The following is an 11850-nucleotide window of genomic DNA, read 5'->3' as shown; positions in this document are numbered from 1 at the left end:
TTCCACAAGTACCAGGCTGACCTGAATATTCACCTGGCATTAACATACGGGCTGAGGTTTGGTGGCACAGCTGGAGAGATGCTCACAGACTCTGGATCAGCTCCCACATTGCCCAAGTCATCTGGGCTAGAAATGGGAGGTCACACCTCCCTGTCCTTCCTGACTCTGCAGTGCAYAGGAACTCTTCAAAGAGCATTTTTTCTCTCATTTTCTGCAGTAAGACACCCCAGCCCCCGTGTTCAACTCATGACCTGCCATCCTATTTTGTTCCCACACTTGCTGTCTATCTGGGTTTTTTCCTCTATTCTGCATTTCTACAGTTGGTTATTCCTGCCCAAGCATGAGTAAGGTGAAAAAAAATCCTTTCTGAAGTGCATCCTGCATTTGCCARCTTATCCTGAACATTTTGAATCCCTCCTCTGTGCTCCAAGACTCTCGCAGCATCCTGTCTTGGCAGTACCTTCAAATTTCATTATGGACTGTCTGGATCCTCACTCAGGTTAATTACAAACTCCTAAACATTACCAGATTCTACACACACCTTGGAATACAATTTCCCAGTTATTCACCCATCTGTACTTATTGCAATTCTTTCCCCTAACATTGCCTAATAGAACAACCCCACGTGAGAACACAGCAAGAGTTCCGCGGGGCTGGGCGGGGGACGGGACACCGGGACACCGGGAGCCGGGACACGGGGAGACTGCCACCCCCGCCACCCCTTAAGCCGCTTGGTGACCCAGTTGTGCCCGCGGCGCCGGGGCCGGAGCCGGGCGGGGCGGCGGCAGAGGCTCCTCCCGCGGCTCGGCGGGCAGCTCCCGGCGGCCGGCCCGGCTCCTTTGCGGGGCAGCGCCGCGGGGCCATGGGCAACGGCACCGCCGGACCCCCGCCCGGCGCGCCCGGCCACAGCATCGCCGCCCTGGTGCTCGGCATCCTCCTCATCCTCCTCATCGTCGGCGGCAACGGGCTCGTCTGCCTGAGCGTCTGCACGGAGCGGGCGCTCAAGACCACCACCAACTAYTTCATCGTCAGCCTCGCCGTGGCCGATCTGCTGCTCGCCCTCCTCGTCCTGCCCCTCTTCGTCTACTCCGAGGTGAGACAGCCCGGGAACGCCGCGGGACGGCGAGCTTGTGCGGGGGCTTGTGYGGTTACGGGGCTGCGGGAGGGCAAGAGACCAAGTACCGAGGGTCAGAGCCGCTCTCCGGGCTCGTTCGCCACCGCCACTCCGTCGGCCCGGGAGTGCCCCAGCCCCTGGGATAGCCCCTACGGCCCGGGATGTGGCGGTCAGACCCCGCGGCTCTCCCCTGCGAGCGGCACGGCATCGCTCAGCGCTGCGGGACCGTGGGACCCCGTGCGAATCCCTGGGATCCCCGTCCGAACCGTCCCKGGCCGGCAGCTCCGGGAGCCCGTGGCTTCTACACTGTCCAGGCTGCCTTCGGCAAACGGGCTGGAAGAGACACAGCCCATTTATGCTCTGCTTGGCATAAAGTGAGCAGGACTTGGTGACAAAGGGAGATCTTTACCATCTTTAGCCAGGAAACAGCTTTCCATGTTGGCTGAGATGGAGAAGCTGTCTTTTTAGGAAGCTTGATGGGATTTGGTCACCCTGCACCGAGGTGGCTTTGGTTGGCCTGACCCAGCGTGCGATGGTGGTTGTGGAGAGCCAGCTCGGGCACATGGGGCAGTTGCTGTTCACTCTCAAAACSTGTTCACCTCCATTATTAATCATTCTTCATCGTTCTTCTCAACTGCTTTTTGCTAATTGGGATCCCTCTTCTCCCTTGCTCCTTCTGTTGTCTCTCAATGTCTCCAGTCTCCAAGAAGGTGACAGCTGAGGGGAAGACCAACAGGCACTCATGAGGCTGAGTGGTTCTCTCTAAACCCTCGTGCTTTCAGGGGAATGTTTTAGTCATTTTATTTTATTTAGATGTTTCATTTTTTTGTTTAGTTTTAGAACTTGTCTGTTGCTGCCAGCCGGTGGCTCTTCCCTGCTCCAAAAGATGAAAGCATCCACTGGGCAAAATAGCAGGTTTTTCAACCCATCCTTGTGGTAGCTGGCAGTGTGGATCTTCTTCCCAGCTGTGGGAGAGCATCTCCCCTGTCTCCTAGTACCCATCACTCGGCAGGCCCTGATTGTGCAGCCCTGTACTCCCTTAAGCAAGGTAGGCTGCAAATTAGGGCTTAGCATGGTCTCTTCCTGGATTCTGCAGGACATTGTGACCTCTCTGGAGACGGGTATTGTGGAACAGCAGGTTCATCTGGACACTCATGAGAAGAACTAGTAAAGAACAGGAGCTTTAGATTCCCTCCTTTCCATTCTGCTCTTGGTTTTGGTGGACTTGTTTTTCCCTCATTACRTCCATTTTGCTGGTTAGAAAGGTGCATTATTAATCATTCTTGATCATTCTTCTCAGCTGCTTTTTGCTAATTGGGATCCCTCTTCTCCCTTGCTCCTTCTGTTRTCTCTCAATGTCTCCMGTCCCCAGRTCTAAGGGCAGACACCAACATCAGAGTGGTTTCCTCTTGCCTGCAGGTGGAGGAAGGAGTTCTGCTGGAATTTATAAAATACAGGTTAATGTACCCTGGGGTAACTCTGAAAATGCTTCCAATCGGGCAGGAGTGTTGTGGGGTTTTACTTGGACATTCCACAAGTTCTGGATTCTCAGGTAACAGGTGTTTATACCTGTGTGAGCATTAAAAAGCAGGGCTGTCCAGCCTGTGGTAACACTTGGTGTGTTCACTCCCATGGCTGCTCAAAACCATCRGTTCTGTGAGGGAATTCTTCCATGTCTCTCCCAGGATATTATCCCAGGAATTCTCCCACAGTCAATGAAGGTGGTGTGTGACAGAAGTGTCTTTCCCTCCAACTTCTGCAGCTYCTGCAGCCAGGCAGGGGCTCAGAGGCACAAAACAGAACAGGCACCAGGATTTGCACTCCTGGGGCTGGGAGGGAATGCATGAACAGGTGTGGGATGTGCTGAACAGGAACAGAAAGAGAGCACCATGCAGCTGTCCCAGCCCCCTCGAGCAGCCAGGGGGCTCTGATGTGTAGGGCAACTCAGGACAGCAGTTCCCATTCCATGCCTGGGAGCTTCTCTGTGGGCTCAGAGCCTGTAGGTGTCCATGTTAATTTTAATAATCTCCTCTACACTGGTGCAGGATTTCCAGCTCATTTCATTCTGAAATAAGATAAGGGAAAGCGAGAATAAACCACTGAGTCCCTGCCAGAGGACAGAATTTTTGTGGTTTCCTTTTCTTTCTCTCTTTTTTTTTTTTTTTTTTCCCCTTGGAGGCAAAACTCTATCAGATTAGATATTGGGATGCAGGAGGTAGTGATTGTTGCTCTTTAAAACTAGCTTGGTTTCAACTTGCACTCTTTGTCAATCATTTTAGCTACTGAAAATATGGCCTGGGCATTCCTGAATGCTCAGCTCAACCTTCATTCTTGGTGTGGAGTTTTTGTTTGGTTGTTTTAAACTTTCATTTAAAAACTGACACAGTAAAGGTAGACTCGGAGGGCCTATTGGAAAACTTGAAAACCAGCTGAGGGGGTGTTTTCTTTTTTAGCAGGAATAGAACAATAAAACTTGCTCAACTTGTGCTGTTTTCCTGTGAGGCRGCACCTGGTGCTCCTTTTTTGGAAACATTCTTCCCAGTCAGGGCTTTAGAAGACATCTGGAGTGAYCTAAATTTTGAGATGACATCTGACATTCTCACAAACTACAGATCTTCCCCAAGCCTGAGTGGGGATGGGATTCCTTCCTGTGGGATGTGGATTATCCTTTGCTGCTGCTCACAGAAGCTGGAGCACAGTGGGAGTGTCCTTGATCTTGGCTGTTATTTTTGGTTGTTAAGAAAGCTCATTCTGGGTGTTGGCAGCAGTTGTGGACACACACACTYTCTCCTTTAGTCCTATGGGAAGAGCCAGCACAACTTCTTCTTGCAAAGTCCACTGTAAGAATTCAGAGGCCGTGGCTACAGGAAGCCAAACCGTGTGTCTGGTCTCTCCTTCACATTCCAGCTCACAGAGTAGTGATACAAATGTGTCTGGTTCTTTCTGCTGGACTCATCCAAATATGGAACAAAGACACCTTCTAATGTTTTCCAGTTGTAATTAGCGCACAGAAGACTGCCCTGGTGGGCAGGAGGCACTCACCTTCCCGCTTGCTTGGGAATCTCAGGTCTTATCAGYGTGATGGAGAGGTACTGGTAACCTCCATGGGAAGCTGGACTGCTCTTCTGCCAGCCTTGGATTTCTGATGAGTGTCAAGTGCTTTCCAGCAATCAACCTAGGGCCAGAAAGGCAGGGATGATGGGAAGCAAGGGGGAAGGAGGTGGCCTGGGGCACTCCCAGGTATTAACAGTTATTCCTGAGGAACAGAGTTCTGCTTTCATGTGAAGAGAGGCCAGGAGAAGATACTAGAGAGTATTGGTAGCACTGAAACAGGGGTTACCTGAGGAAGAAGAGCTACAGGTGCTCTGGAGTTTCTGCAGGATATCCCTTGGCTCTGGGTGGCTTTGGGAGGGATCTGCATGGCTCCAAAGGCTTGCCTTGTATGTAACTGCTTCCTCTTCCCAGAGACTGGGACAGTGGCAGGAATCCCAAAGACTCTGGGATAGCAGCAGGAGCTTATGCAGCCCTCGTTAAGTGGAGGCACCCCAGCAATTAGARCAGCAGCAGGACAGGCTCCACACGTGGATGGGGCTGTGGAGCATACCTGTACCTGTGGCTGCTGCTCCTGTGATCAGCTCTGTGCTAATCCCTGCCCAGCAGCGGGGCTGCGCCACAGGCCCGAGCCAGGGAGCTGCTGGCAGAGCTCAGGGTGTTGGTTATGTAAACATCTTTGCCACTAAGACCTGTGGAAGTGATTACGGAGAAGTGGAAACAGTCTGAGCAGATTTGAGGGTTTACCTGGCTCCTTCTGCAGGTCGGGGAAGATGAGTGCTCCCAGCAGGTACAGCAATGAAGCAGCCAGTAAAAAACCACATGAGCTTTCTTCTTATCRTCGTGAGGAAAGTTTTAGGGTTCTGCCTAAAACTTCCATGGTGTYACTGGCATCAAAACATCTCTTTTCTTGCAGTATTTCCTGTGATGCAGCTCCTCTGATGAGAGACAAGACCTCTACCCTCTCCAGATTTCCCCTGGCTCTCTGTGAATGCATGTCAGCTTGTTCACAGCAGGATTCAGGATTAGTCTTTCCTAGAATGTTACAGCTTTAGTGGAAATAGATGTCATTCTGGGGCTGGCTGATGCCTGAGCCACACAAAGTACCATGGAGATGAGACAGGCCAGCAGTTACAAACCAGTGCTCTGGGGTTTATTTTCAGAGATCAGTAATTCGGGAGAGCTGTCTTGGAATTTTAGGCCCTCATAATGTCTCAGGTGGATCAATAGATTTGCTTTCATCTCTGAAGAGCCTTGACCTCAACGATTTAAATTAAGAAAGAACATCAGAGTAGATGTGAGGCACCTCTGTCTTATGTCCCACTCCCTCTCCTTCTTCTCCCCTTGCGTTGTGTCTTCTGGGGACTGTGACACTTGTCACAATTCATGACAAAAGGCTCCAGGTTAGCTTCTGGTGGACATGGGGACAATTCTTTGGCTCTGATGCTGGACTTTGCCCACTGGCAAGGACTATTTCTCTTCCAGCTGGTGTCACAGCCTYCTCACTCATGCCATGTCCTTGAGCCATGGCCACACTGAGGCAGATGCTTGTTCAAAGTCCAGCTGGGCATCTCCTAATTCCCTTTCAGGTTCCTGCTGTTCCCTACTTGTGCAGGACTGAGACGAGAGCTGCTGTTGGAGGAAATTGGACTAAAACCTTCGGCTCTGTCTTGGCTCCTGTCCTGTTCCAAAGGAACTTTTCTGGCACCAGGCTGGTTTAGAAGGTAGAGCTTTCCTGACAAATCAGCTGTGMTTGGGAATAGGATACCAGAATGGGCTGACTAGGGAGGCAGCTGCAAGGGTATTTAGGAAGCCAAGTCTGTCTTTTGCCATCCACCATCCTATAAAATCTCCGTTGTATTTTGGAAAAGTGGAGAACCCCAAGAGCTGTTTGTGATCCCTAAAGCTTTACACTCTGTGCCTTGATGGGCTAATCTGCTGCAGCCTCCTGGAATTAGGTACTCCTTAATCACATGGGCCAGCAAAGCCTCTAATCCAAAGTCACTCTCCTATYGCGGGGTCCTTGGCACCTTTTGCCAAGGTGGGCAGGCCACAAACACCATAGAATAGGAAGTTCTCTTCCAGCACTTTCCCCAAAGCCAGAGTTTTGGGTGTTGGTGGAGAAAGGAAGAGTTTGTAGCATTTCCCAAGTGCCTAACTTTAATCTCACATGCTCCAAAGGTGCTGCAGCCCAAGAGCCCTTGTCCTTTTCAGAATTAATAAGTCCTCCCAAAACACACAGGTTTAGAAAACTGTAGCCCAAAATCAAATGATCTCTCTTGTAAGATGAAGTGAACTTGTCAAGATCTCAGTTGACAGAAATTTGGTTTTTGATGATTCATGTCCCAAATTCAGTTTGGGGTGGCTGCTCTGTGCTAGAGAAGAGGATGAATGAAGCACTCAGGTGTGACTGGATACCCTGGAGGTATCTCAAGGAGATACTGGACAAAAATAGCAAAACAGTTACTTCAGAGACTCCYTTGGCTTTACAGCTCCTCTAATCATAATCCTGTGCCTGACATCATTACTGACTGATATTAATCCCTGCAGAGCTGCCTGCCCTGTTGTTGGCAGGGGCTGGGGTTAGGCACCTTCCCAGCATTCTGTGGAGCGTGTTMCCCACGTGGCTCCGCTCTGTGCTGGGTTGAATGAAACCAGAATCTGTTGCTTAGCTCCTAGACAGGAACAAATCCATACCTGCTTCCTGAAACCTGCAACATTGGAGGGCAGCCTATGAGAGCTGTCTATTGCTATAGAGAAAAAGGTCTCTAGGATTTATATATATGTAAGAATAACTTTTCTGTAGATAAAAATATATAGTAAATTATATATATTAGATGATGTACATTATCTATAGATAAACATACATAGTAAATGATATATATTACATGTAGCAATGTAAGTATTCTATAGTAATATTTATCATACATATTTTAATAAAAGCATATAGAGAGTATAGATAATGTTTGCTATTTTGCAATATCAGAATAAAGTGTCAGACATGACAAGAGGCCATTGAACACTTCGTTTCCAAGCTAAAATCATACTTATTTGTTCACTAATTTGTAYTGGGCTTTTAATTGAACCACTCTCTGCAGAGGGGTCCAAAGAATGTGTAATTTTCCTCACAGTCTCAAACCCAGAGGAAAAATTCCCTGCTGCCCTTGTGGTGACAGCTTATTGGGTATCGTGGTTTACCTGTGCAGGTGTGAGCAAACTGATAGGTTTCTGCTTGTGCTCAAGGAGCTCATGGGAATAATGGCAAAGGAATTGGATTGAGGTGACCTATTTCTGTATCCACCTAAAAACTGCTTTAATGTTAAAAGAACAAGATGGGTTCGTACCTGGGCCAGATGAGCGCTCGATTGGAACAAAGTGCTGCAAGTAGTTTCTGGCTGTACCAGCACCAGCCATTACTGTCCTTCTGTCTGTCCTGCTGCCTGTCCTGTGCCATGGGCTGTGCGGAGACTGCACTGCTGGATGAGACATGACTGAGCTGAAAATCACCAAGGATGGCAGAGTCCACACTTGCAGGTGGTTCAGAGCACTGACACTGGTCCCTGCTGCTCTGCCCAGGCACCTGTGACTGTGGAGAGAGAATCCAAGGTTGTTACTCACTGCCTGGACCTGGTCTCCAGAGGCTGGGCTTGTGCTTTGCCTGCCAGGATAAAACAGTTGTGTAACACAGGGGAACCGTTCACATCACCTGCAAACAGGGGGTTGGAGCAGAGGGATGTGGAAGTGGGAGAGGAGCTTTGTGCTCTGTCTCTTGCTGGCTCGGGGACTGAGCTCAGGATGCTGTGCAGCCRAAGTGTAGCCCTGCCTTGCTGGGGCAATCAGGGGTGAGCTGGGGGGTTTGARGAGTCTGGCGGTTCCTGCCCTCACCCAAGGTAGCGCCATGCCCTGTGTTCATTTCTCTGCCCAGCATGCCTCACTTGGCTGTGCTGATGGTCTGTGGCTGTTCTCCAGCCAGGCCAGAACYACAATCCCTGAGCAGGCCGTGGGCTCTCTGTGGGGCTGATTCCTGTGTGCCACGGGAGGAGCACTGGGCTTTGGACTGCTTGTCTGGAGAAAACATGAGTGGCTGAGGCACCCAGCCAYGGTGGCATTCCTGTCATTTTAAAGGCAGTGGGACACAGTGGCATCTGCTAAACCTATGGATCTTTTCAGTTCCAGGGAGGAGTGTGGTCCCTCAGCACGGTGCTGTGCGATGCCCTGATGACCATGGATGTGATGCTGTGCACGGCCTCCATCTTCAACCTGTGCGCTATCAGCGTGGATCGGTGAGTGCCTTCCTGCTCTGGCTGTGCCTGGGCAGCACGCTGCTTCCAAAGGCACTTGCCAGGATCCCAAGCAGGGAGGAACCTGCYCTCCCCTTAGGAGAGTGTTCTGCCCTAATGTCCAGGTCCCATTGGTGGTGGCTGAGCTGAAAGCTTGTTGTGTGACGAGKCAGAGCTGTCCATTGGCTGCTCTGGTTGTAGCCCAGACTTTGGCTGTGTAAAGTAAATGAATGGGGGACAAGGACAGTGACAAGGAGCTTTGGGGCCCCTCAGTTACTTTACCAGTGGTGCCACCACCACACCAGGACTGACTGACCCGAGGCTGTGTTGACAGGTTCATCGCTGTTCAAATCCCGCTCAACTACAACCGGCGACAAATCGATCTGCGGCAGCTGATCCTCATATCCACCACCTGGATATTCGCCTTTGCTGTGGCATCCCCAGTCATWTTTGGCCTCAACAACGTCCCAGACCGGGACCCCAGCTTGTGCCAGCTGGAGGATGACAACTACATCGTGTACTCTTCCATCTGCTCCTTCTTCATCCCGTGCCCCGTCATGCTGGTGCTGTACTGTGGCATGTTCCAAGGACTCAAGCGCTGGGAAGAAGCCCGGAAGGCCAAGYTGAGGGGCTGCATCTATGGAGCCAACAGGAAGCTCTATCACCCCCCAACCTTGATGGAGAGAGAACAGATGCGGCTGGGGCCGCCCGAGTGCAGCCCCTACGCCYGTGCTGGCCTCCCTGGGGAGTGTGGGATGAACAATGGCATCCAGACTGTGTCCTACCCACACCTCAGGTACCCGCACCCGGGSCACGGGCGCAAGCGGGCCAAGATCAATGGCCGGGAGCGCAAGGCCATGCGAGTGCTGCCTGTTGTTGTCGGTGAGTGGCTGTCAGGGGTGGCTGGGGGGGTGGGAAATGTGCCACCTGGGTGAATCCAGAGCAGTGCCAAAAACCYACCATCCCTGGGAAAGAACACATGCAGTGTTTATATAACCCAACCTGCCTTCAAGGCAAACCTGTAATTCCCAACATCTTCCATTGGAAGCCAAAGTGAGACTAATTCAAAACTTTTCATCAATGTTTAGGACAGGAAAGACATCCCCATTTTTTGTCTGGGCATAAGCTCAGCTCCACATCAGCATGGCTGCTGCATTTTACCTCAGTGCCAGAGCTGTGTGTCTTGTTTGGCTCAGGCTTTGTTAAATTAAACCCTTTTGAGCATTCACATCACCTTCTCTTCCTACTGTCCTCCTGGCAGGTGCTTTCCTCTTCTGCTGGACACCTTTTTTTGTGGTGCACATTACCAGGGCTCTCTGCAAGTCCTGCTCCATCCCTCCTCAAGTCACCAGCACTGTCACTTGGCTGGGCTATGTCAACAGTGCTCTCAACCCCATCATTTACACCGTGTTCAACGCTGAGTTCAGGAATTTCTTCCGCAAAGTCYTGAACCTCTTCTGCTGAGCCCTCCAGGCAGAAGGAACCATGGGGCAGGGGGAACCACTGGGTGRTTTTTTTGTATAGTTTATTAAAGGTCTATTTCTGCCTCTGGTCTGCTGTCTTCATTGGGGATGAGTGGAGGATGAGGAGAATTGGCAGCTGAAGGAAGCTGCTCCCCAGCTCCTTGTAGTAAGGTGTTTTAACAAGTGAGGGCCAGGTTACAGGGTATTACAGGGATGCAGCTTGGATCCCCTTCCCACTGGAAACTGCAAGTGTAGCCWCTGCTTTAACATTTGGTGCTTGATGTAAGCAGGGATAATAATAATAATTTCTAATCATCTGGCTCCTGGAGTGGTATTAACAGGGCTGTGAAGTGACATGGACACAAGTCTGGAGGAAAAAAGGCTGTTAAGCTCATTTCCCAGATGCCCACATGGCCAGACAAGGCTACCAAGCCCATTTCCAGATGTCCATATACCAAGTGAGGGTGAATCTACCTGTGCAACCTCCTTTCCTATTATCCTTGATAATTTTAAGCCCCAAAACTGATTTCACTCATGTTTAATGAGGGTCTTACAAAGGCACCATAATGTTATTGCTAGTGCTCCAGGATTTCCTACAAAGCCACATGATTCCTGCCAGGGACCATTTCCAGCCTTAGGAAAAAAATCCTTCATACCTTTAGGTGAACCTGCATGCAGTGACAGCCTTAGCAGCCCGTGGGACAGGTAATGCTCATTGCTGAGGCTCGGAGGGAAGAAAAAGAATATTCCACAAAATGACAGTCTTCTAGTGTTTCGGTATAGCACTGTTGCTTTCCAGGGGGAATTTGCTTGGAAACAGAACAGAAAAGGCATGTCTTGAGTATTCTTTTGACTAAAAATAGCAAAYGCTCAGTTTCTCATCAGCAAACAGACTCAATTCCCACATGATTTCACTGTGCATTTCTGAGCTGTCGCTTGCTGGGTTGGGGCACAGCTGCCCCCGGTACCAGGGTCCYGTGGGCTTTCTCAGGCCCCCGAAAGCTTTAATGACAGCTGACTCACACCTACCATTCTGTCATTCAGGGAAGTTTTCCCACTCTCTTACGGATTTTTTCCTCTAAAAGGAGCAGTAAAGCCAGAATTTGGTGACCAAGGTGTGGCTATACCTGGCCACAAGCTACTGGTTAAGAACAGTGGGGGACTCTCAATTGCAGCCCAGTCTCCCACATATGCAAGAAGCCTGGCAACCCAGTGTACCCAGTGCCCAGCTCACCTGTCCAYGGAGCTGTGCTTGTCCTGAATGCAGGCAGAGCTCCACTGCTCACACCAGCTAGGCTGGACAGGGATGGTTCTGGGGAGTGAACAGGAATAATTTTCCAACCAAAAGCTGCATTTGATGCTGGAAGTGCAGCTCTAGCACTCCTGAGGTGCCATTTCGGAGCTGTCTTTGCTGCATCTGAATGTGGGATACAAGAAACCCTGTAAATGAGCTGTGTTACTGTGGGCTCAGTTAAGACTGTCTTCTCAATTAACTAATTGTTTCCAAGTTCTAGACAACAGCTTTTAACTGTGAGCAGAAACAGTTGCCAATGCTCAAGTATTACTTTGGGAAGCAGGGTGAGAATTTTGCAATGGGAACAGAAGGAGTTGCCTGTTCTTTCCTTCCCAGAAGTATCACAGATAATTTCTGTTTCCATCTTGCCTCTGTTCCTGCTTGGCTTTCCATGGAAGCACGGTTCCCTCCGGAGGAGCTGCACACTGTGGTCACCAGCTCCTCACCCTCGATGGCACAGCAGTGCTGCCCCCCTGAGCCGGCTCAGCTCTGCGTTAGGAGGAATAACTTCCCCAGGAAACAGCCAGGAACTGACACTCACCACCTGTGGAAGCCCTATCACCGCCCTCCACAGGAGACCCRCGACTGATGCCCCTCAGGAGCCAGTGCTGTTGGCAAACACACCAAGGACACTTCTGAGACCCCTGC

General features: G+C 50.5%; 1 protein-coding gene across 1 annotated transcript; it reads left to right on the top strand.

The window, feature by feature from the left end:
* Nucleotides 1–821: 821 nt before the first annotated feature.
* On the top strand, nucleotides 822–9997 carry DRD4 (dopamine receptor D4). The gene is made up of 4 exons (XM_057379937.1): nucleotides 822–1093; nucleotides 8336–8448; nucleotides 8780–9327; nucleotides 9707–9997. Exons 1-4 carry the CDS (start codon nucleotides 863–865, stop codon nucleotides 9907–9909), a joined length of 1095 nt encoding a protein of 364 aa, XP_057235920.1. The 5' UTR covers nucleotides 822–862; the 3' UTR covers nucleotides 9910–9997.
* The last annotated feature ends 1853 nt before the right edge of the window (nucleotides 9998–11850 follow it).

Source organism: Malurus melanocephalus, unplaced genomic scaffold (genome assembly GCF_030028575.1).
Source record: "Malurus melanocephalus ecotype Western Australia unplaced genomic scaffold, MMel_1.1 scaffold_426, whole genome shotgun sequence".
NCBI classification, from domain to species: domain Eukaryota; kingdom Metazoa; phylum Chordata; class Aves; order Passeriformes; family Maluridae; genus Malurus; species Malurus melanocephalus.
This window is presented reverse-complemented; position numbering and strand designations above follow the sequence as displayed.